This window comes from Aptenodytes patagonicus, chromosome 6, assembly GCF_965638725.1.
Source record: "Aptenodytes patagonicus chromosome 6, bAptPat1.pri.cur, whole genome shotgun sequence".
Classification (NCBI taxonomy): domain Eukaryota; kingdom Metazoa; phylum Chordata; class Aves; order Sphenisciformes; family Spheniscidae; genus Aptenodytes; species Aptenodytes patagonicus.
This window is the reverse complement of record NC_134954.1, coordinates 37500535-37525932: the sequence shown is the minus strand read 5'-3', so window position 1 is coordinate 37525932 and position 25398 is coordinate 37500535. Positions and strand designations below refer to the sequence as shown.

General features: G+C 46.0%; 1 protein-coding gene across 25 annotated transcripts in view; it reads left to right on the top strand.

The window, feature by feature from the left end:
* Positions 1 to 25398, top strand: part of MAP2 (microtubule associated protein 2) — a 238052-nt gene that overhangs the window by 155200 nt on the left and 57454 nt on the right. For all 25 annotated transcript variants that reach the window (XM_076342139.1, XM_076342136.1, XM_076342137.1 and 22 more), the window contains one exon: positions 8198 to 8483. In XM_076342139.1, the coding sequence (XP_076198254.1) occupies positions 8222 to 8483 (262 nt within the window). In that variant the 5' untranslated portion in view covers positions 8198 to 8221. The remainder of the gene's footprint in view (positions 1 to 8197; positions 8484 to 25398) is intronic.

Below are 25398 nucleotides of genomic sequence, written 5' to 3'. Positions count from 1 at the left end.
TTGTGTCTTAGCAAGGTCGGAGTGGGGAACAAAAATCCTGCAAAATGTCACTCCAGCCTTTTCGTGGGCTACCTTTACCAGACCCTATCCAAATACATGTATTGATTAGTGTGACTAGTGTGACTTGAGAGCAAAGGAATCACAGAGCTGTGCAGTCTGTTTGCAGTAGCTGTGGCAAATACACAGTTTGGCTGGCACTCCCTCAAACAACAGTCTTGAAAATATGAGTCTAAGAATTAGAAGATTAGAAGTAATCTGGGTAGTGTGTGCTGCCATCACCTTCTGTACCTGTGCAATAAATAAGCAGAAGATGACTTTTGTTTCAGCTGTTGATAAGCACTGAAAATATAATGGAAATGGCAGTGGGGAGGGGAACCAAGCGTTCAATGTTCATTTTTATTAGCCAGCCAGTGTTTGTTTCTGACAAGATTTCAGCTGGCCAAACTTGTGAAATGTTGGCAGCCACAGTGCTTTTAGTGTGATGTATTTGTGAGTATATCTAGTAGTTCTACCTTTTTCCCTGGCCTGCAATGACTATATCAAGTTGTATACTTGTTTTTCCCTGACTGATGAAGAATTTTTCCCCTTAAGTAGTATTTTGAGCACCTTTGTCTTATATAGCCCGTCCTCCAGCTTGGCTGTCTTGTTGCTATGGATTTTCAGCTGTCGTCTTGCCAAGGTTTGAAGTGACCACTGTGGTGAGGGCAATATGAAAAAAAAAGACGTTCCTTCTATTGGAGACATGTTTCCTGGATGCTATCTGAATCTCCTTTTCCCTTCAAAATCATCTCCTTAAACTAAAGGTTTCCTCTGTTCTTCTTAGCTTTTTGAAAATGTATTTGTAATAAGTGGGGTAAATTATAATTACTTTGGTAGTGAAAAACAGACTGTAAAAGTAAAAATAAGGACTGAGTTGAGTGTTTATTCCATTAAGTCTTAAATATAGAGTTGAAAATCTCCATTTATTCATATTGTGGAAGAACCAAAGTGTACCGTGTAGAAAGGTTTAATTTCCAGTTAGATTATTGCAGTGCTTTGAAAAGCAAGGAGGTTAGGAGAGGGAAGTTGTGCAGAGGGTGACAAAGTATTTCAATGGGGAAAGACCACTTCAGTGTGCCCACCCTGAGCAATCCTGCGTAGCAAACAGGTGAGCTGAATTCCTCCTGAGAAGCCCTGAGAGGCTCACATAGTGCAGCTGCTTCTTCGAACATTCCCCTGTCTGATCACACCCCAAATAACTTTATCTGCACACAACCCTTGGAGCTAGTGCTGTTTATTTATGGTTTTTTTTCTGTGCCTCCTGCACTGAGGGTGAAAAAGCCAATGTAGTCACAAGTGTTGGTGAATCTTTTTCTCTGCCAGGATTGTAAGTCAGGGCCTTGGCATGGGTCATTTAGATGGTTGCTGGCTAATGGCTGAGAAGCCTCATGTTTCAAACAAGCCTGCCAACTGCGATGCCTTCTCCAAAGTGCACAGAGAGGGCTCACGATGCCCATTTGAAATTGTGCTTGGTGGAAAAATGAATGCAGTGTGTCTGACTCTGAGGTGCTCCCCTGGGAGCAATCCCGTCCTTGTTCAGGGCTCGTTTCAACAAGTCTCCTGGAAACAAAACACTCCACTGAGAAATTTGGGAGTCTTCTGGCTGCCAGGAAATGTCCCGGCTTCCCGGCAGCACTCCTTCCATCCTTCAGCCATTCCAGCTCCCCGAGGCAGGAGAGATCTCAGGTAGGATTGAGCAGGGACTGCTTTCTCTGTTTACTGATCAGGAGGAGACAAGGCTGTCATGGTGCCTCATCTTAAAATTTGCAGAAGGATGGTGTGCAATTTAATTCAGAGGGACCTGTGTTTCTTCATGTTGTCACCTTTACTGACTGGTATTGCTTCTTTAGTGCTTTTGCCATCCTTATCATGGACCAAATTTATTGGTAATAAGTTTTTGCCTTATTTCTTGTTTCAGATATCACTTATAGTTGTCATGGTGCTGTTGTTATGGTTACCATTTCCTTCACCAGCTAAAATGCCTTTCCTCTCTCCTGCAGGAAGCAATTATGATTAGTGATAGATGGGGGTGTGTGAGGGTGTTTGATGAATGGTAAATGGTAGAAAAATGCATCATTGTGGATAGAAACGGTTTGTCGAAAAGGGGTGGTGTTGGAGCAGGAAGGGGTGTGCAGGGATTCTTCTGGCTTTTTAGCTAGAAGTGAGCTCTATGTTAGATGAGGGTTTTTTTCAGGCAGAAGCTGCTAGTACCATGATTTCACCATTGCAAGAGAGAAGGGTAGCCGGTTTTAGATTTCTGCAGTTTGAGCAAGTTCATGCAGTCCCTGGGCGTGGGAGTGAGGACAGCCCTGTGTGCTGGGCAACCATGTGTCTCAGGAGGGGAGCATCCAGCAGCAGGTTGGCTCAGTTGCACTCTGCTTTCCAGCAGCCCGGAGAAATTAATACTGTCCCCAGGGAGGAAGAGCTCTGTCGGTCAGGAGTGGCAGCTGAAAGATTTTGTTCTCATATGTTTACCTGTTCCTATGTTCTGCAACAGGATGGACCTGCTTGCTACCAATGGAAATGCGACTGGTGCTGCATGTCGGCCCTCCTGTGCACCACCTGGGTGTACCGCCTGGCTGCACGGGGTTTGTTACTCAGTACAGAGCAGGGGGGGCTTTGCAAATTCACATTTCTCCAAGTGAAAGCATTCCCCTTCATCAGGAGCTGTGCAGCTCCTGCAGCAGGGTGACCCACCCTTCCCACCTGCCTGCCTCTGCTGATGCCCAGTCCAATGGTGGGAAACTCCGAGAGGGGTTTAAATCTCTGTGCCCACAGGGCAGGACACCGTGCAGGAAGGAGTGGAGGAGTGAGTAGTATGAGCAGCTGCTCCTCTGGCTCTCTGCTCGTTCTCTGCTGTGCCAGTGCTGCAGGTCTGATCAACTGCTTTGGAGGCTGCAGCCATCCCTCGTTCTCAGGTCTGGCAAGGATGCAGATTGCGGTACATTTTCTTGATCTTTCCCAGTGAGCTTCCTTTGTTCAGCCTCTGGTCCAGACGCCATCCATTAGTTTTCATTCGTTTTGTAATCCAAGGTACAATCAAAAGGATTTTCTATAAAGAATATGTGACTATTGACTAACTGTTTGCAGTGTGGAAATGGAAAAGCCTTTAAAAACTGCTAAATGCTAATACAAGTGTGAGGAGATGAACGCTGCCTGCATTTTTAACAAATGCAAGGTAGTATTTAAGAGGATAGTCTTGCTGGTATTGTCTAGAAGGAGGGATCTAGCTGCAAGCTAATAACTCAAGCAGTGGACAAGGAAGAAATAAATTATATTTGTTATAAATTACCAGAGAAACCTGTTTGTCCTTTATTAGGCTTGAGAGGTAGAGTGGCTTCAATTGAGAGAATGTATAATTCTGCCTAATAATATACCGTATTACTAGAATTATGGTACTTAGACATTTAGGATCAAGTGGTAACTTTTGTTAATCATCTAGCAGCTTATGGACCGTGACCGAGCATTTTAAGTAAGAGGGAAGCTAACATGTTCCCTGTCAGACACCATGAGACTTTCTCCCCATCCATGCTGTTTGCTGTGATTCTTTTTGACTGCTCACATCCAAAAATAATCAAATTAATTTGAGAGAAGATGCATGTTAACTGAAATGAAAGGGTAAAATTTGGGTGCAAAGCTCTCCATGTGTTCATGGCATCCAAAATTAGCCCTCATGTTTTGTAAATATGTGGAGAGTCTATGAAGACAATAGCACTGATGGGGTTTGGGTACTACATACTACAGGCTGAGCTCTTTGATGGTGGCAGGAGGTTATTGGAATTTGTCCATCTAGGTTTCCCACCTTCTGTCTCTTGTTGTTTCTGTTCCGGCCTCCTGATATCTACCTGCTTTCCTTGGCCTTTCTACACATAAGTTGTCGGTAAGTTAAATTCACTGGCAAATTCTCTTGGGACCTTTTAATCCACAGTGCCTGATATTTAATATTCAGACACATCATCCGAACTGGCCAGTTGGTACGTGGACATGAATTAAAGGTTTTCTTGGTTGTGTTATTTACCAGTATAAATTAGATTGCACCCTACTCTTGTATATGGTTTGGGTTTTTTTAAGTTAAGGAAGGACATTTTTTTAAAATTTTTTTTTAGTGTAACTCATTTTAGAGACGTCTTAATTTCATTCTTCTCTACTTGGTCCCGTCTTTTCTTCAAAAATTTATGAACACGTCACCCCATAAATTTCTTTTCTCTGAAAGAAATTCTCCTAATTAATTGAATTTCATAAAAAAGTATCTTTTAGGCAGTGTCATTCAGCAGTTTTGGAAGCCCTGGGTACCTGAGGTCATGCTAGCCATGCCTCCGTGCCCCAGCCTGCCTCCATGGAGCAATCCCCACCCTCTCCTGGCTCCGGACTCGGGAGCAGGGTAGCTGAGTCATTGCTATGGTGCATCTGAGCTAAATAGCCCTCTGGGAAGCAGGATTTGGCCCTGGAGCCATACAGGTGGCACCTCCCTTCTCCTCCCCTCTCTCTCCCACTGAGCTCAGGATCTGGCCATGCCCCCTGCCAGGGTTTGTTTTTCTTTTTGGAGGAGTCTGTTGTCTCTCCTTTTAGGAACCCCCGGTGTTATTCTCTCCCCTGAACTGGAATTGTAGCTCTTCCTCCATGTATCCAGGTGGCTGTTTCTCTTAGTTAATGAATTAGCTTCCCTGAAATCAAATAGCCTCATTTCACTGTGAATGGGCTCATAGACACAGGAGTAGGTAAAAACATGCAGCACAGCCTGTGCTGAGGCTTACACTCGTGCCCCATGGCATATTGGCGTGATGTCACCAGGATGGCTTTGGAGCAAGGGGCTGTGCTGGGGCGTTGGTGCAGCCAAGCCTGGTACAGCTTGTGAGCTCCGCTGCCCTTCCTGCAGCCTCCTGCTTGCCTGGGGCTGCCGTGGTCCAGCGCCTGCCTCGGTTACCCTCTCACCGCGACTGACTTCAGCTGGTGAACAAGAAGAATGGTGAGAACATACTAGTGAGAACGTACTAGTAAGACTGCAGCTGCATAGTCTCTGATATTGAGGTTCTGCTATAATGTGCAGGGAAAAAAGACTCATAAATATCCAAATTAATTTTAACTAAGCAACATGACATTTTAGAGGACTGGCTGTGCCTTCTTTTCTGATATTTTTTGAAAGCCTTCATTGCAGTTTATGCAAAGAATAAGAAAATCATAGTGGAAAGAGGAACTTTTTGCTTCCCTGAAGTACTGTGTTTCCCTAGATTGTCCAAACTATTCCAGGTTTCTTCTTTTTTATACCTAACACTATTTAAATTCTGCCATAATATTTGTCCACTCTTGGTATTTCTGCATCAATATTTGAATTACCCGATTAATTTAATTCCATGGTATGCTAATGAAATGACAGAAAAACAACTAACCTGATGGTAAAAAGCACACCTGTGTATTCTGGATTTGAACCTGAGCTGTGGATGAATCACGTCGTACAGCAGATAGTCATTGCTAAATTGCTGAGTACAAAGATGCATTGTGTGACTCACTTGCTGTGTTTCTACTACCATTATAAACTCTGAGAGCACTTCATGAATAACAGAGAGTCAAGAATTAATTCATCCATGTTTCACTCTGTAACCATCTATTATAAATACTGAGCCAAATTCTGCCTCCAGATACACACAGCTTTCATTGAAGCCTGCCCACTCTATTTATTTTTAAAGATAAAAGCACTTTTGTAACTTTCACAGAGGACTTCTGTGACACGGTCCATTGTAAGGATGTGAATATCCTTCCTCAAGAGCTTCAAGTGAAGCAGGGAGTTGTCTGCCTGGAACAGGGAAGGGCACTTCAGGGATAATAGCCTCCAAACTGCGGCGGTGGGATAATAACCGTTATGTTCATCCCAGTGATTTTCAGAACTGCGTTCCCCATGCTCGGGTCTTGCGTAACCCTCAGTCTCCCTGCCGAGGCTCTGGGCTCCTCTGGTGGATGACCCAGAGGCTGAGCTGCTGAAGCCGATGGGCAGGTTCATACTGCTCCTGGGGCTCACTGTCAGGTTCAAAGTACACTGGATTGGTGGGGAAAGCCTTGAGTTAGGGTTTGGGTTTTTCTTTTTTTCTTTTTTTTTCTGAGCTTCCTCAGGGGACATAGATGAGAATGTCTCCTTTTTTCCCAGAAGAGGCTCTGTTCTGTCCTCAGACCCCAAATGTCGGTGGCTTTGGATGTGTACTACTCGCTCCTGTACAGAGGGAGGCATTTGTCCCGTGGCCTTATGTTTTGGAAAGGCTCTGATCAGAAAATGTTCTCTAGTGTCATGCAGTAAACAGACCTAGAGGCAGAGGGTTGTCTCTTTGGTACGTAGGAGATGGTCTTTGCCCAGCTTGGGCTCTCCCCTCCGTAATTACCCCATCAGCTCTTCTGGTATGATTTGAGATGGCTGCATTAAGGGTCTTGCTGTATATGCAGAATGGTTCACTGATGAGTCTCCCATCAGGGTAAAGGAGGAGGGGAAGGCAAAGGGATGTGAAGCGTGTTTACTATTTCTGTGGTTGATTGAGGCATGACTCATTGCCACTGAGCTTTGTGATACTGCTCAGCCCACCATTTTCATTACAACTTAGAGGAAATGCTGGGCTTGAAGTTTCACCTGCTCCTGCAGTTTTTATGCAATTAGTTATCCCCAGGGAATGGCGCTGGGTCAGGGTGAGAGCAGACAGAGCTGTGCTTCCCAAAACACGATGGATTCACTGGGAGGCAAAAGAGTTATTAGTCGTTTTGTGGGGGGAACTACAGTTTGAGTCACGTGTTTATTGTGAATGAAATCTAATTTTCAGGATTCATCATGATTTTTTAATTTGAAGTAGCTCTAAAAGCTATTATTATTAAACGATTATACCTGATCAGAAAGGGGTCGAGTTATCAATTGTGAATGATTTATCTGACAAATAACAATAGCTTTTTCTCATGTTTAGAGATTTTCTGCAAACTGACCTGACTCTGTGGAAACTAGGGGGCTTTTTTCTGGTTTGGTTGTTTGTTTTTTGTTAAATGTCTACAGAATATATGCACCATCCAGTTTTGTGCCTTCTTTTCTAGACTCTTCAGACTCTGTGATACGTCGCTGGTTGACTGCATTCAGCTGATTTCTTTTAGGTGGTTTTTTTTTTTTTTTTTCTCCCAAGAGAAAAAGGGTGGCAAGTGCTTTTGGAAAAGGCCTGCTGGGTTTCACTTTGGAGTAGCTAGCTCAAGTCAAGCCTTTCTCTCCTCCCCAGAGGTTACCTTATCATGGAAACACGGATTACGATATGTTGTCTTCCTAGGTTTACATGTTGAGGACCTACTACTACATTTTTTTGTGAGGAGTAGCCAAAGCTTGTGCAGTGGCTTCTTTTCCTGGCTTTGACAAATGCGAGCTAATTAACAGGAATGAAATATGTGTGAAGTAGCAAATAATGATTAGTTTTGTTTATGTATAAATACTGATAGTCATAAAAGAATTAAAATGCTTGTGTGGGAAACAACTGTTCCCCATGGGCTGTTTTGGACAAAAGGGAATGAGTGTGAATGTTCACAAAACAGCAAGTAAGAGTGGATATAGACAGGGTCAAATAGCACATATGTTCGGGAACGCAGTGAATGTTCTCAAACGTGGTTTCTGTCGTGGCTAGCAGCAGATTGCATGTGCCTCAGAGGACACATCGCCCTGCAGTTCTGTGCCGGAAGAGCACCTGCTCTTTGCAGCTGCAGTGAAAATTGCAGTAGCAGCTTCACTTCTTTTAGTAGTTACGGCATTCTTCCCTTTATCACCCCGGGAAGATGTTGCATTACTATGACCGATTCACTTCTTGTTAAATGAGTCAACATTTAACTATAATTAATGAGTTAAAATCAGATTAACGAAAGGGCAGCCCTCAAGAAAATGGTGCTAATAATTGCAAGGCATATGGGAGTCAGGGAGGACTTGACCCATAATTTTTACTGCTTGTGGTTTGTTTTGGTTTTAAAGCAGTTCACTCACGCCCGGGACAGACAAGCAGAGACACTTCTGCATTTAAACCCTCTCTCATCTGCCAGACGAGAGTTTCCCTGGCAGTGCTGCTGGTAACGTGCCTGTGTGCTGTGCCCGGTCACTGCCTGCCGGCCAAGGGCATGGTCACCCACTTGGAGCTGATCTCTCCTGCTAATGTCGTTACAGGCCAAGTGGTGAAGGCAAGGAAACATGGCGGAGGATAGGAAAGACGAAGCCAAGGCACCACACTGGACTTCAGGTCAGCTAACAGAGGCTTCTTCACACCCACATTCACCTGAAATTAAGGAACAGGGTGGCGCGAGTGCTGGACTGGTCAGAAGTGCCAATGGATTTCCCTACCAAGAGGATGAGGAGCCGGGGCTGGGTGGCCACGAGCAGCCAGGGACGTACGCTCGGACCAAAGAGAATGGGATCAACGGAGAGCTGTCAGCAGGGGACAGAGAGACCGCAGGTAATGCACCTCGATGCCCCGCCACAAAACACGGGGCTCTGCAGACCACTGGATGATGTTTCTCCGAGGGGAAATGTTAGCTGGAGCCAAGCGTGCCCCGGGGCACGGGGGAGCTGACATGAGGGAGTGTGTGCCTTGGAAGGGCACTAGCTCTTCACAGCAAGGGCTGCATCTTCATCGGGGTTTGCACAGCTTGCATCCTTACCCAGGATCCTGGGCAGTGCTCTGAGAAGACTTCAGGAAAGGCATGATGGTGCCTTGTTGCCTCTTGGTAGATGGGACAGGGTCACCTCTCTGGGGACGAGAGAACAGGCTGGTGTAGAGCAGCCGCTCAGCTCCTCTGGGCTGGAAGGGAATAGGAAACCACTCCACTGTTGTGCATGGATAGCTCATGTTGCTCTTGCATGCATTTGCGTGTGCATGAAGGATGGCTTCTCCTGTTATTGCTCACAAGTAACGACACCTTCTTGAAACCACCGTTTGCAGAATAATGTGTTGCTCAATCTGACCGGGAATACCACAATTCAGCATCAGCATTTATTCACCCTTGCCCAGGGTAGATACTGGATACTCACTGGGACTTTGTCTATATGTAAACTATGTTAGGATTTTAGGATTCAGCTTGTTATTTGGGGAAAAAAAAAAGCGTGACTGTGTTAAAATGAAATATGCAAAGCAAGTTTCCTGTTTTAGAAATAAATGCTAATTGTCTCTGTGCAGTGTTCCCACTTTAAACCCCAAATGTACAGTGCAAGAGGAATTTCTCTTGTACAGACACAACTGCCCTTGATGTATCCATCCATGCATGCTAAAGAGATCTTTCTAGCAACATTTGTTGGCTGTTGACAGCATTTGGAGATGCCATCCGTAATTTCTCAGCAGCTGGAGAATTTTAAGGCTCTTGCACCCTACAGTCATTTCATAAGCAATTGTGCTGGAAATGGATCTCTCTGCTAAAAGTAAATGGGTTTAGGTTTTAAGAGTCTCTTCTTGTGGATAGCCAAAACCTGAAAGCCAAAGGTAAAAGAAATCCTGTGTAAGCATTCAGGTGAACACACTGTTGATGATTGTTTGGGGGGATGATAATAAGGTCTTGTCTCTTTGCTGTAACCCAACTTTGTGCTATACTTAGCCAGCAAATAAGCAGGAGCAGATGTACAGGAATCACGGAGGTAAGATGCTGCAGTTCTTAGGGGTTGGCATGCGCCGTGGGACGACTGAGTGTGTTTCTCTTCTTTGCCACAGATTTTTCACACACTTTTGTACAAGTCCCACCCATATACATGGAGAAGTGGGAATAACTTTAGAGAATGAAGAGGAATTTCCTCTCCTTAGAAAGGGAGGAGAGAGATGCTCTTCTCAGGCTTTCTGAAGCTCAGGTTCTGAGCAGTTGTCAGTGTCTGAGAGAGACCTGAATGTTTAATTGAGGAGTTTGCAGCTGATGGGTGAGAGGAGGTAGGAACCCACTGCTGCTGATCAGCGGGCATTGTAGTAGTGTATTTTTATGTTGCTTTTTGAGGCAAGGGGTTAAACAGCAGAACAAGTGAAAATGAGGCAATATAGTCTAGAGGAGGCAGTGGGACTGGGGTCATACACTTGCCAAGGGAACAAGACTGCTCTTGATCCGGGTGAAGTTCTCTTCAATCACCACTTTGTGGCCTCATTTCCTCCTCCCCTGCTTTTTTCTCACTGTCTGCTTAGATTGCAAGATCTCTGGTGTGCGGACTTACTGTTGATACATACAGTTTTTGTTTGGGAGTCTTAATATAGCTTATCTCGTGGCATCTTTGATTGTCCTTGAACACCAGAAAAGTCCCTAAAACTGCTTGCCTTCATGCATGAATTCCTAACTCTCTGGAAACTTGTGCATTGCACACTCACACACTGGCGAAGCTCATATTTAATTAATGCAACGTAAACCATCTTAGGATACTTAAGATTTTTTTTTTAATCTTTTTTCTCTTTTTGAAGGAGAAATCTGTTGGCAACTTCCTGTGGTGACAGAAAGGGACCGGGGCGTGTGTTGCAATTTTATACTAGTATTTACTAGCTGGATGTGCTTAATGCATTGTGAAGCAGGAAGTTTAGAGGTGGATTTTTGGTGTTTGATTCAGAGTTTGATCTTGAAATCAGGATTGCCATTCACCACCAAATTCAGTCATCTTTGCTGTGTTTGTCTGCTTGTAAATTTTAACTGCAGTAGGGTGTTGTATCAGGTGGGGTTTTTAAATGCCACTCTGATACACATAATTACCAATAATGTGTCTTGATTAATCATTTGTAGTAGCTTACCAACTCCAAACAGCTGAGCAGAAAATGCACAGGAAGCCAAGGTTGACCAAGCTAATTAAGCCAAACTGTGGGTTTGCGTGGATTTACAGGGATTTTATTTTCCCTGGTGCAAGTCCAGCACCATAACCTAGGAAAATCTCTGACTTCTCAGCCTTCGTGTCAGAGTCCGTAAATCCCCAGCAACTGCAACAACCAGCTCATCCACAGTGGAGCGCTAGTATAAACAGGGCATTTCCCAGGCAGCCGCCCATCGCCCCATCCCTGCTGATGAGAGCTCAGTTACATTTTGAGGCGTTTCACCTAAGGAAGCTCTCCAGCACCTGACTGTCCCAGGAGCTGGGATTCAGTCATGAAATGGGCCTCTCCTAGGGAGAGGTATTCTGCAGCACTGCAGTAGTCCCTTCGGGGCACAACAAAGCAGCAGGGCACCCATTTGCAGGGCTCGTGCTGTAAAATCTCAGGACTGTGTGTTGAGGGGAAGTTTAGAGTCAGGCCACCGGGACAAAGGCACCTTATGCCAACAGTGATGCAGAGGCGAGGGGTGGTAATGGGGGAGGAAATAACAGTTCTTGCCAAAACACATCCAATCCATCACTGCAAGTGACATTTTTAGGTTTGCACAGTTAAAATTTGCCTTCCTGTATATATGTGTGTCTCTCCCTCTTGGCGTCTGTCTAAGAGTTATTGAGTCTGACCTCAATTTTGGAATTCTCTGAATCTGGCTGTTGTGTTGCCTTTGATTGATCTGTCTTGGTATCGCGCTGGTAATGGCTGCATTATGGAGACACATCAATGCCCTCCTTTCAGATGGACTGATGGGAACGTGGGAGAGTGCACAGTGCTGTGGACTGGGCAGCCTCAGGGCCTGATCTGCCATCCACTGAAGTCAAAGGCAAATACATGTGAGAGAATAGGCCGCGTTTTTTGGCATAGCCCATAGGAAGCTGTTATGGATGTGATACAAGTAAGGGCGGTAAAGCAGCTATTCCTTTTTATATGTGTTTGTGTATATATACATATTTGTATATATACTTGGGCTGCCCCTGGCAGACCAGCTCAGCCCCGCTCCATCCTCAGCCCCATGCCTCTGCCAGCCACAAGTCCCATGCTGCTCCCAACGAGCTCCTGAAGACACCTTGCCTTTGGGCAGTCTGCAGCACCCCACAGCCCAAGATCCACTGAGTTTCAATGTGCTCTCCCTGATCCATGCCTGTCCATGTTCTTTCTCACCTGCACACACACACAGCATCTTTGGTGAGGATTTTGGAAGTACTAAGAGGGGAGGATGACACCTGTAGCTGTTGTCAAGCCAAACATTTTCACGTTACATGAGATATGTGCTGCAAAGGAGGCGTGATAGTGTAATCTTAAGAAACTCACTCTGAAGTGGGCTGATGTGGAAAGCTTTGGATTGGACCCCATGGCAGAGCACAGGATGTGTTTGACTTATAATGAAATACGAGAGTGGCAGCCTTTTCTTTGCTTACTGAAAAGTCATGGTCAGCTAACTGGGAGGAAGCGCTGAGGAGCAGTACAGATGTGCTGCAGCATTCCCGGGAACCAGCAATTCAACACAATCTATTGTATTTGACTTGCAAGGAACATCAAGCTGCAAAGGTTTGGTTTTTTACACTTAAAATGCATTTATTTTTCTTTTCAGTAATATAATGACTAACCTGTCAAATTTATATAATTAGGGGTAAAAGTAGTTAGATGTATTGTGAAGCATCTTCTACAATATGTCTTTATGTACAGTGACTCAGCTGATTGAGTACTTTCTTCATTATATGCCAAATTCAGGTTTATAATCTGAGGGGGTTTGGATTACCCACACAGTTATTTGATGAATTAGTTTTTTGACAGATGAAGGGAAAGCATTTCCTGAAATCCTATTACCAGAGCCTCAGGGTAGTGGCTCTGTCCTGGTGTCAGTCAATATTAAGGACAGTAACGCGTCCTGCCAGAGTGACAAACAGAGCCCTTCATTAATTGGCATGGTACCCAAACCATGTGGGATGCAAAGAGACTGCCAGAAAATTGTAGCAGACTTCCTGACACAGCACAGTGGACTGACCGCAGGTTGAGCACTCCTGCCTTGTTTTTCAGAGCCCTTGAGTCATAGGAAAGGTGGGTGAGAGGGAGCCCATGACAGATAAATGAGAGAGGCTGGGATTTTTGGTGGCTGGGGGGACCCACAGGCTTGTATGTGTTAGTCTGTAAGTGGCACAGAAAGAGCGGGGAACCCTAGACCTGTGAAGAGGAATGAAGAAGTGACAGCATTGAGCTGAGGAGTGAGTGAGGGGCTGAGGAAGGGCGGGGGAGCAGACCCAGCAGTGGGAGAGTGAGGAGAGGTGAAGGGCCGAGAGCTGGTGAGATGAAAGCTGTGAGGGAGCAAAGCAGGGGCGGGAAGCAGCAGGGAAAGAAGGAAAAATTGAAGATAAGGTAAGGACAATAGAAAGAGGTTCAGTTCTATCTGTTCATCCAGAGCCAACACAGCTTTTGCATGATGGCACATATTACCCCAGAGAGGAGGGGATTCAGACAGTGGGAATAGCACAGTCTGCAGGGAACAACCAAGGAGAAAAGTGGCAAAGGGCAATTCATGTTACAGCCCTGAATGTCATTCATCCTAATTCAGCCATTTGTTTTAGGCTTTGTTCAGCCAGACTAAATGGGCATCTGCAACAAATCTATTCCTGTGACTAGCTACTCAGCATATTTAAATAAGCTGCAGGGAATGTCAGCCTGAAAGACTGCCCGATCATGGCCAGTAAATACTTGAGCAGAGGTGGGGAGTCCCTTTAGGTTGGTTATGCAAAAAAGCCACGGTGAAGATAGGGTTAGTGCTGGTTTCAGCCACCTGGCAGTGTGTCAAGGAAACAGTCTGTATCCCATTGTCTTTCCTAGCCTTGCCTTGTAGTAGCCACTTTCCAGGTAAAGAGGATCTTGTTCATGGCCCTCACCACCACTGTGCTGTTAGAAAATCACCATGATGCTTAGTTCTGCCAGCTCAGGGCGCTCAGCCCACGAGGGCTAGGACTGGAGCTGCGATGGTGGGTTGTGCGGGACCAGGATTGCAGCTCTGTGCAAGGGGTCACGACAGCCTCTCCAGGCTGAAACTGCACTGAGTCATTGCTTGGTCCCATGCTGTGTTAATGGTTTTTCCCCCTCTAGTGACTTCTCATTTAATCTTCTTTTCCTTTGCATGTCTTTCTCTTTCTCTCTGTCTTGCCATACAAATGACAATACTTGGATGGCACTGCCAGTAAACATACAAACAGGCCTTTTGTACAGAGGACTTTTGAGTCTTTCTTTCCAACAGGACTGCTTTGTCAGAGCTTTCCTTTTCATTTGGCTGTTTGCACTAGCTGTCCTGCTGCTGCCCAGGCCATCCTGGAGTTATCAGAGCCCCCCACAAGCTCCCTGTGAACGCCTGTTCCCCAAAGGTGCCTCTCAGCCTTTGTGTCAGATGTGTATTTTCAGCAAGCAGCATGTCTTGAGCAACACAGACAAAATGCACAGAAGGATGCGAAATCAATGATGTTCAAAGATGAATGTGATTGCTGTGTTTGTCCCGTTTCAGTTGTTTGCTTTACAAAGCTCGAAGAATGCATCTTACCATGTCATCGATGGCTCCCATGGGAAAGAAGCTGTTAATTAGGCATTTTGATCTCCCTCCTTTTGCCCAGGACATGTGACAGTAATTACTGTGCACCATCATCTTTGCCAATTTAGATACAGGCAAACATACCAGACTTCTGAAACTTTACTTCTCTGTGTTAAGAGTAATACAAGTGTCATTTTGTGGGACACATTATTGAAACATTTTAGACTTGTTCAAATTATATTGCTGAAGAGAGAATAGATGGAGGCAGCAGAATCTCTTTGGGGCGCTTGTAGAAAATGTGGTTTTTTACCATTCTCTGTTAAGCTTGCTGTAGAGGTCCTCTCAGCTGTTCCTCTGCAGAGGACCGGGAATGCGGCCAGAGAAACTCCATCTTTTCCCATGCATCTCCCACCCCCAGCTGTCTTCTCCCTGAAACTGAATATTCACTAACTGCTGCAGAGACCAGTCTCTGCAGGCTTTTCTGTGGCTCACACTATCGGTCGCTAAATCCAGTAAGACATCGCATTTTGTCCAACCCTAACCTCTCTGAGGGGATGGCTCTGTCGTCCCACCTCCTCTTGGGACTTCAGAAATCAGTCAGTCGGTGATTGAAATGTATTGGTAGGAGCTGGAGGGTCTGGCACAGTTTTGAGCAGTGCAAGCATGCAAAAATTATTGCCTGAAAGGGAGTGGGGAGAGATAACCCAGTGTGCAGGTGCCGTTGACTCCCACGGCTGGGAGTCAGACACGTGGAGTTCAGCCATCAGTCTCTTTTATCCCTAAAGCTCTTCTGAAAATCTCAGCATGTGGTTCAGTTTCACTTTTGAAAACTGTATCTCAAACCAGGTGCAGTAACACCATTAGAGTCAACTGCTGCCATGTCAGCGTTGAATTTGGCCAAGAGAAGGCATCAACCAGCCATTTCCTTTGGGCTCCCCGTTGGTATTTTGATTCACTTTGGTGTTTTCTTGTTATGGTATGAGCATCATAAGAGGGAATTGCATATGCAGCTGTGGCTTCCTTAAGGAGTAAGAGCAAAATGCCTGTGAGTGTGTTGGCCTGGCAACCAGTACTCACTTGGTGCCATCAGTGTTCCCAGAAAATGTAACCAGTAACAACCTCAGAGATGCAACACGGAGCAACGAGGCCAGGATATGGAGGAAATATCTTTCATAATGTGTTGTTCCAGCCACACCAGTAATTCAGGCTATATGCCACGAGCGCTGTTTGTCAAAGGTGCCTTTTGAAAATGTCTGTAGCCGTTCTTCGGGGGCTGCTGTAGCCAGGATAGCTATTGCTGCTGCAGGATGAATATCCCGTCAAATACAGAACACATCCTGGGAGTTAAATTTTTGCTTTTGTCTCCCCTTTTTGTGGACAAAAATTTGCTCTTTGTCTGTTCACCTCTGCCCTTCCTCCCTACCATCCATGTTTGCCTGCTCTGATGGGGGCTGTAAATCCTGACTTTGCTGTTTCTATGGGCCTGATCTCAACCCTCCAGCACTGGCGTTAGCTGAGTGACTGGTGGGGCAGTTGTGTCCAGAGGCCACGTTCTAAATCGTGGCCCTTTGTGCTGGAGTCCTTTTCAGCGTATTGTAGGAGACAGCTTGTGCATTTATGAATTATGTGAAGTAGACAAGGCTTGTAAAAGCCAGGAGAAAAGGCAGACAGGTATGAAGAGAGGTACCCCAGGTCATGCAGGAGGGCTGCAGCAGAGCCACGGGCAGGTGGCATGGCCCTGTGCAGGGCTGCGCACTGGCCCTCTGCAGGCTCCTGCCTTCTGGCTTGGCTCAGCTCTGCCCCTTGCAGAGAGATGAAGGTGGAGCACTTCGATGGCTCTTCCCTGTCATGTATGAAGGGAAGCCATCATGGTCTGCATCCCCAGGATGGCAGCATGAAGGATGTGCAGGAGCACTGGGCAATATTTGGCAGTGGGCAGTGGTCTTTGCGATTGCAGCTGGAAGGTGGTATCGCTGGGGACTGTGCCAGCATACAATTTTCCATTCCAGTTTTGATCTGAGAGCAGGAAGATTTGGAGGAAGGTTCATTACCAAACAACAGAGCCTTGTTTTGCAGACACACAGCTGCTCTTGTTTCAGGCAGAGCTGAAATGGCATCTTCTTCTCCAAAGTCACCTTGAAAGAGAAGCAGCAGGTTCTTAGCTGACAGCCTGGGACATGTTGGTGGGCATCGCCTGCCTCATTTCCTGGCCCCTCGCTCTGTGTGCAGGCAAATACCAGCTCTCAGGGTCTCACACACCGTGGAGCAGAAGAGCCCAGAGCTGCGGTCATTAACCCGCTCACCCCCACCCTTTGCAAAACCCTTCCTCCCCTTTCCCCATTACGGATGCTCATGTGTGTGGCTTGGTGCACTTTCCAGCTCTGACTAACCACAGGTTAGCCCAGCACAAGGCACAGCTCCCTGCCGTCCCCGGGTGCTTCTGATGGAGGCAGGTCCTTCCAGCACGTGTGCTGGACATCTGCCCTTCCACACACGGCTGGGTGTGGGTTTAACATTGGGTGGAGAGGCGGTAGGTACCATCAGGTCACTTACAAAAATGAGAGTCACACAAACTGTCTGCTGCTCCTGCAAGGAGTGCCAGGCGTTGCTGATTTCTTTTTTCCACGTTGCCATGCCAACACGTCCCTGCGCGGAGTGAGATCTCTTTTTAAGCTCTGCCGAGAGAAAGTATGTAGCCTGGGAGCTTATTTAGCATTCAGGAGTGCACAGCCTCTCTGTAACAGCTCTGAGCCACAGCCAGGCTGTCTGACAAAGGAAAGGAGGATTTAATTTTTTTTCCCTTTTCCTCTAGTGTTTGCTTCTCAAGGTTAAGGGAGACAGGGTAGATGGGGAGAGAGACTGGGAGTGCTTTGCGATGGGGACCTCACTCTGTTGTCCTCACAGAGGCACGATTTTCATGGACATGAAAAGGAAATACTGCTTTGGGGCGTATTTACAGTGCAAAATACATGTGTGAGAGAGATATATATATGCACAAATTTCTTGGTTCGACTAACCCTGATGAGCTACTCTGTATTAAAATTGGAAAGCAAAGGCAATCTGGGTTTTCATTTGAGCGAGGAACTCAAAGGAAAGATTAGAAGGAAGCCAGGGACAAACCCCCTGTCTTTGTCTTCCCTGCTGTTTTAGTCTGTGAGGTTACAATATAGAGAAAGAAATCATCTCTTCTCGTGCTATATTCAATCCTGAGTAAGGACAGCAAACCCTAACGTGTACTGGTGTTTTGGTTTGGGTTTTTCTGTTTTGTGGAGTTGCTACTGGTAGATAACTGCTCACTTTAAATTAAATCCTTATAATGATCATTAATATAGGTTTGCTTGCCTTTGCCGGCTGAAGGGATGGAAATCAGCATAAAGCGGCTGGCATTAGCTGGCAGATGAGCACTGATGATCCAGTGCCTGTCCGTACCAGCTGTGAAAAGGTTGATGTGGAAGTTCAAAGGCGAGACTCAAAGTGAGAGGGCTATGTGCTGGGTTTGACTCTGTCATTTGTTCCTTGGGAGATGCTGAGCAAAACATTTATGTTTTCCTGTGCTGTTTCACAGACCGACTGCTGAGTGGAGTCAGTGGTGCTTGGAAAACCCATTCTGAGGTGATGGTTTAGAAATGTTGTTTTGGTTGGTTTTGGGGGTTTTGTTATTACTGAGGCATTCCTCATGACATGCAAAAAGTGCCAGAAACTCAAGGCACCCCAGCTGTGTACATTAGATCATGTGAGTGAGCCCTTCTCCTGCATGTGGAAAATACCTGCTCAAAACTTTAATTTTAGTTGCATGCAGTATATGGAAAATAACTGTGAGATATCATTACCTCCAAGGCAGGGAAACCTGTTAGCTGCTTCCCAGAGAGTAATTTTCACTCAGGACTGAGTAGATTGAATATTTAATGGAAATCAGTTTCACTTGGAGGCACTATATACTTTGGGAGGGGAAAATAAACCCCAGGTATTTCACTTTTTTGTTCCTATTTCTTTCCTTGAGACTAATTCATAGTGATATAGGATCAGTTTGGTACAGCTCCCAGCTACCCATATAGCCTATGGCAGTTACGATAAAACTAATTTACAGTCTGGTTCTCCGTCCATGCAGCCTGTGCATCTGGCAAGACAGATACTTTAATAAAGAAGAACAGAAGTATCAACTGCCAGCGCTGCGTAGATGTGGCAGTCTTGCTGATGTACCCAAACTGTTTTTATCCATAGCCTTGCGCCACATATGAGAGAAGGAAAAGGCTTCAGCTGTGACTGTTGCTTTTTACCCCAAATTCAGAGTATGTGCCAAATCCAGGGTAACGCAGCCTGCACAGGTGGTTCGTGAGCTGTAAAGGGAACTAATCCTTAGCTGTTCCTGTCCATGAGTTGCTTTCTCTTTCCTTTCACTGTCATCCTTTCTCTCTATTTAAGAATATATTGTCCTTCTAAACAATTGCTCTGCCAGCTCTTCCTTCTTTTCCTCTTTTCTCACTTATGTTGCCTCTGGCTCTTTTTTTTTTCTTTCTTGCTCTCTCTATGTACTCTCAGCTTTGTCCCAGTCATTCAGTGTAGCTCCTCTGTGACCTTCAATTTCCACAGCCGCTTCTCATTTTCTGTACACTTGAGAGCCTTTGGATGCAGACCTCTCCCGGTGGCTACAGTGACCCAAACCCTGGTCTCAGCTCTCCCCATAGCACCCCATCACCGTGGCTGCAGAAGCTTGCAGGTGTTTAAGTGCCCAGAGAAGACAGGTCTGTGAGAAAAAGTGCAAGAGGTAGTTCAGAAGGTGCACTGAGGGCTTTTACGTGCATCTCTCGCACCTTCCTTCTGCAGAGTAGGTGCACATTTCTCTTTCCTAAACACTCCACACACCTAGAGGTGTGGGCCAGTAGTCTCCAAGGGTGGGCAGGCAGTGGATGGGAGCAGGTCATGTGAGCGGTCAGGGATGAGTCCCGGTCAGAGGTGGTGGCCTGGCAGAGACAAGACTCCCTTCCACTGGGGCAGTGCCAGAACAGAGGGGGAGAGATGGCAGAACTGCTGAGCGGGGCTGAGAACTGCTCTGAAAATCCACCCATGTCATGACCTCTGTGGGACTTAGTTAATTTGTATGTGACACGGGACCTGTTCTGCTCCGCCTCTCTGTGGGAACACTCACACGCTCATTTTTAAGTACACAACACCGTTCCTCACAGTTGGCAGGAGAAAGACATCTGGCTTGGTAGAGGCGCGGGCCAAGGCTGGGAAGCAGAGCTGGGAAGAGATTAGCCGTGCAGCTGTTGCTGCATTGCAGAGCTAACTGGTTAAGCAGGATTGGGCTGGCAGCGTGTGAGCCCTAGGGTGAACAGGGCACAGTAGTGCTGCATTTTATGTGTCACCGTATCCCCAGATGGGATGAACCAAAATTCTGTTGCATTGACAGAATGATTTTCAGTCCTTCTGACCAGGCACGACTAGAAATCCCACACAACGTGTGCACAGGTTAATATTATTTTTGAATTTAAATTCAGCAGAGTTCATGTAGCATACTTTGAATTCTTTTGTAAAAAGATCACAGGAAACACTGTAAAAAGTGTTTAAAATCAGCCCAAAAGGAGCTAAAATTGAACTTTAAGGGATATGTCACTGCCTGCTGTAGATGGCTGAAGCTCCATTGACTTCTATGGGCTGTTCTCCCATTTATATTAAAAGAGAATTAGTTCTTGAAAGTCTGTTTATTTAAAATCTTAACATGTACTGAAGTTCAAAACAAATATTGATGTAGAAGCGAGTTACCTGTTACATGTATTTACTCACACTCAAAGGATTAAGTATCCAGTTCTTTGTTTTGAAGCCGAAGTGGTTTCTTCTGCATAAGTCCTAAGGACTCCATGTTTTAAAGAAAGATAGATATAGCTCCTTCGTCGTGCAAGTGATGTTTTTGGATGATACCAAGTCTTAGGAAAGGCAGTGGGACCTCACTGCATTGCCCTGGCTGAGGGTCTGGTGTTGTCTGCTTCAGTATTGCATGTTAGCGGTAAATTGTGTTGCCAATGCATCACACACAACAGAACTGATTAGCTTTTCCCACCTCTGACTTGGCTGGGAAATGCTGACAGTAGTAAATATTTCGTTGCAGGCAGTAGGCTTAAGAAGATACGACGTAGGGGGATGCCCAGGGAGCAAGTATTTGCAGTAATAAGGGCTCATTTTTAAAGCATTGCTTTATTATACTGACATTTGTATGACTCCTTTTTAACAAACTTTCATATTTCAAGGTGGCAGGGGGGCAGGACGACTCATCCCTTGGTGTTTTGTTTTACAGCTGCTAGGCAGTGTGGCAGAGGCCTCTGCCTAATGAACGTGCACCGGGGTGTGCTGGGGAGCCAGAGGAGAGGGCTTCCTGGAGCTTTCTGAATTGCTCCTGGCTCCTAGCATGAGTCGCTTTGGATTTTGCCACTTGTGCGCCTTGAGATTTGGACTATCTGTCCAACTCTCTCGCTGAAGAAGGTGATCAGGAAAATGCAGTCAGGGCAGTGGAGGTGAAGTACATGTAGAATATGTGGAAGCAGTCCAAGGACGGGCAGCCCGAGCCCTGGGCCGCTGCTTCCCTGAACGCTGCAGAGCAGCCAGGGGTGTACGGGAAAGCCACCCTCCAGCTTCCTGTCTGTACCGACACAGCTCAGCTGCAGCCAGGACACCAGTTTTGCACCAGATTTACTCTGCTATAAAGCAGATTTGTTAAGGGGCTGGATAACGGTGATGCAGGTTTACAATCTTGAGTTTAAGGAGAAGGTCAGAGGAGCTGTTGAATACCTGAAGTATCCCAAAACACGGAGGCATAAGTCATTTGCTGTGGGGCTCACCAGGGTGTGAAGCTGCTGTGTCAGGTATCCAGCTGTAGGTCCCCTGTACGTGCGCTTCTCACAGTCAGTGCAATACACCTTTCCCCAAAGGCAGTCTGAGTGTTCGTACCTTTGGGGTTCAATGCATTAAACAGTCAAAGCTCTTTCTTTCCCAAAACACAAGCCTCTTCTGACCTGTTCAGTTGGTTAGCTGGTAAATCCTGGTGATTAATTTAATCTGTCACTATGCTCATTGATGCTACAGTAGCTTAAAGTCAACGAGTTTATTAGGGAAATGATACTTGTCAGTTGTGTTGTGGTTTCATTTAATTTAAAAGCTGATGTTCCCATTATTTGCCTTCATATCTGTTGTGGTTTAACCCCAGTCGGCAACTAAGTACCACACAGCTGCTCACTCACCCCCGCCCTCCACCTCCGGTGGATCGGGGAGAGAATTGGGGAAAAAAAAGTAAAACCTGTGGGTTGAGATAAAGACAGTTTAATAGGACAGCAAAGGAAGAGAAAATAATAGTGATAATAATGATAAAAGAGTATATAAAACAAGAGATGCACAATGCATTTGCTCACTACCCGCTGACCGATGCCCAGCGAGTCCCCGAGCAGTGGTCACCCCCCGGGCCAACTCCCCCCAGCTTATATACTGAGCATGACATCACATGGTATGGAATATCCCTTTGGCCAGTTTGGGTCAGCTGTCCTGGCTGTGCCCCCTCCCAGCTTCTTGTGCACCTCCTCATTGGGCAGAGTATGGGATGCTAAGAAGTCCTTGACTTAGTATAAACACTGCTTAGCAACAACTAAAACATCAGTGTGGTATCACATTATTCTCATCCTAAATCCAAAACACAGCACTATACCAGCTAGTAGGAAGAAAATTAACTCTAACCCAACCAAAACCAGGACAATATCTCCTGCCAATGACTGTTGATATTGCCAACATCCAGATCAAGGACCTACTTACAGCAAAATATTTACACTCACAAAAGCCATTTTAGAGCAAATATTTCAATTCTGTAAAGCTGTGTTACTGCTTTTTTCTTCAATGGCAAGCACTAATCTGTTGACATTATTCGGGTTTTATATAACTTATTCATACTGCTTTGATTGCTGCTGTGCATTTCTCTTTTAAGCCGAGTGCAAAAGGCAGTACTTAGAGTTGTCATGATTCCAGTGATAACGTCCAAGATGCATCTTTGGTTTTTCCATCAGAAATGTCACTGGGTGAAGCCCAGGTCTTTTTACCCCAGTGTTTCAGCAGTCTTGACTGAAACAGAAGTCATCCACTAGCTTCCAGGAGAGCTGAGCATGAATTCAGGACCTGTCCTTAGGGGACTGGCTAATGCCTCTAAACAAATCAAATAGCTATTTGGTTTGTAGTCCTGCTGCACTCGGAATTGCAGTACCCCGGGGGGGGGAAAAATCCATAGGTCCTGTTTGCTTTTCAAATTGTCAAAGATCGCAAATAGCCACTCTGTACCTTTCCTTTCTGCAGGAATATATTTGGGATATTTTGCCTCCCTAAGTAGTGCAGGTTGCTCCGTGCTTTTGTTGTTGACTTGATTCCGCTGTGCCAACAATTAGTGGTGGTTACCTTGGAAACTGCTCTGCACCCCACTGGGGATTTTGACAGGCACATTTTGACTGAAATTGCTTTGTTTTCCCAATTCTGCAAGCACACATGTAGCTAATCCTTTTGCTGTGCTCTGCCTGTATTCCTTCCCTAAAATGTAGCAAAATTAATGAAACATATTATTTTATCCTTTCCATCTGTTTGCCTCTCTCTTTATCCCTGTTTTAGCCTCAGTGCTCCAGGAGCGTTAATTACCCTTTGCTTTAACCGAGCTCACTGTTAATTTTCTTGGTAGGTGTCTGAGGGGTGACGTTGTGAATACATGTGAAGTTTTGACACAATTTTCAGTCTCCTCCTCTCCCTCCCTCCTTCCTATCATCCCTTTCCTTAGGTTTTCTCCTGGAGCATTTGTTGTGCCGTGCGATTCCAGCACGTTGAGCTTTGTTTATGCCTTAAACAAGTTCTGCTTTACAGAGACCAGATGGTTTCTTCCATGGCTACGGCAAACTTAAGATCCGCTGCCACCGTAGTGGTATCAGATAGAGCTGTTGCTAGAAAGAGCGAGGGGTGATGCTGCTCCAATCTGGGAAGAGTGTCCTGGTGAAATTGTGGGGACGTGAAACACTTTTTCTTTTTAGGAGGAGCTGTCCCTGTTGCTGTGAAATGGGGGTGCTCAAGTGGGAAGAAGTGATAGATAGGTGGGCTGGGTGAACTGGCTGAATGGCAGTAATGAAACACAGGTGACTACAGTCAGGCAAGGAGAAGAAGAGCTGGGGAGACAAACTCTGGTCCCATCGGGGCAACTCTGGCCTGAGAAATCACGGATGCTGTTTTGTGAGCTGATGAGCCAGCCGTTCCCTGGGGAGAGCTGTATCAGCCCCGGTTCCTCTGCCGGCAGCCCCTGCCAGCAGGATCCCTGCGGCAGTGCCGGGGCACATACCTGTGAGGCAGAAAGATGCCATGAGCCCTGCCCATAGGAAGTTTCTCCTGTCAAAAACAATCCTCAGAATAATAATACAGCATTGCATAGAGGGGTAGGAGGGAGAGAGAAGATGATAAAAGGTACTGCTGGGTAAGGGCTGTCAGAGGCAAATATCTGAGCCTGAGCAGTTTCATCTAGGAACTGGTGTTCATAGCAAACTCAGCTCCTCAACAGATTGAGCCTGAGGTTATGGTAGGTTGGAAGAGAAAGAGAAAAAGTGCCTGAGGCTGAAGGAAAGCCATTAAAAAGGGCACAAAGGGAGCAGACACCACACATCACTGCGGACATGTGTCACGGATCTAATTTTTGCTCTTGCCTTTATAGTTGCCAATTATTTCTAACAATTTTCTGGAAATATTTGGTGAAAGCTCAGACACCTTTTTTAAAGACTCTTGCCATCATCCGTACATCTGTCTCTGGGGCCGGTAAACCTGTCTGTTAAAAGACTTAATGGACCGGAAAGGTTTCCTGGGAAATGAAAGTACTGTAGGTTATGGATTCAGGTGCCAGTGGAGACATCTGCAGTCCATTGACAACTGCAGCAGCATCAATAAGAAATGAAGGAGGGCTTTGACACAACATCTTGGCCTTCTGCAGGGTCTGATCCCAGATCTTTGGCTCTGCTGTAGCCATGCTTTGGCATGTAACCTCGCTTAATGGCCCCTGGTTGAGTCTCTTGTCAGTGAGGGAGGCTCTCTCAGGTGTCTGGATGACACCGACTGCAGTTTAAACATCGGTGCCAGAGCAAGCCTGGGTGGGGATTGGGCAGCTGTTGTGCCCTTGGGTGTGCTTATGAGGAGGGCAGCAGCTTTTGGAGGCACCAGGCCTTCTAAACCCAGCAAAGAGGAAAGGCTGCAGCTCCCCATACCATCAGCAGCTGGTTCAGCATCTCCTGTTCATCCTGCTTTGTGTCCCTGAGTTATCTGTGGGGCAGGGAGACTCCAGATGTCCCAATCTGGCATGCTGGGGGCTGGGGTCTGTCATACTTTGTAGAAGAATCATGCTGGCTTCCAAGACCAGGAGCAGAGAGTGCTTACTGGTTTGAGTTTTAACTGGTTTAAATTAGCATAGTGCCCAAGACAGATCCCAGCCCTCTCAGCAGGGCACAGTGCTCTGTTACTGCCAGAGAGCAGCCGCGGCACTAGTAGCAACTGGGCAGACTTGACCTGACAGCCCTGTCAGACCTTGGTCTGAAGTGACAACCTTTAAGGGAGCGGCAGAATCACTGTCCCTGTGTTAGCTCCTGGCCTCTCGGCTCAGCCTGCTCGTTGTCAGGGGGCTTTTGAAAGCTCGTGCTGAGGATCTTTCACAATGTCTCCTCTCCGTTATGGACATCACATTCAAGGACCACCTGTACTTTTGGGTGCCACATTCCCTGAAATCAAACTGGGAGACTCAGTCTGCGTCCTGTATCATGAACAACTGACATCTTGGTAAAAAGGAGCAGCATTTGACTGTCTGCAAAATGCAAAGGAAAGCCACGTTGCCGTTCTTCGTTGTGCTGGAGTCTTATGTGAAGCCAAGGTCCTTGTTGCCTTTAAGAAACACATATTTGGTGTTGTCATTTGTTAGTGCCATTTTTGTGGCACCAAGTAGAGTCAGAGAATGTCTATGTGCTTAAAGAGAGGGAA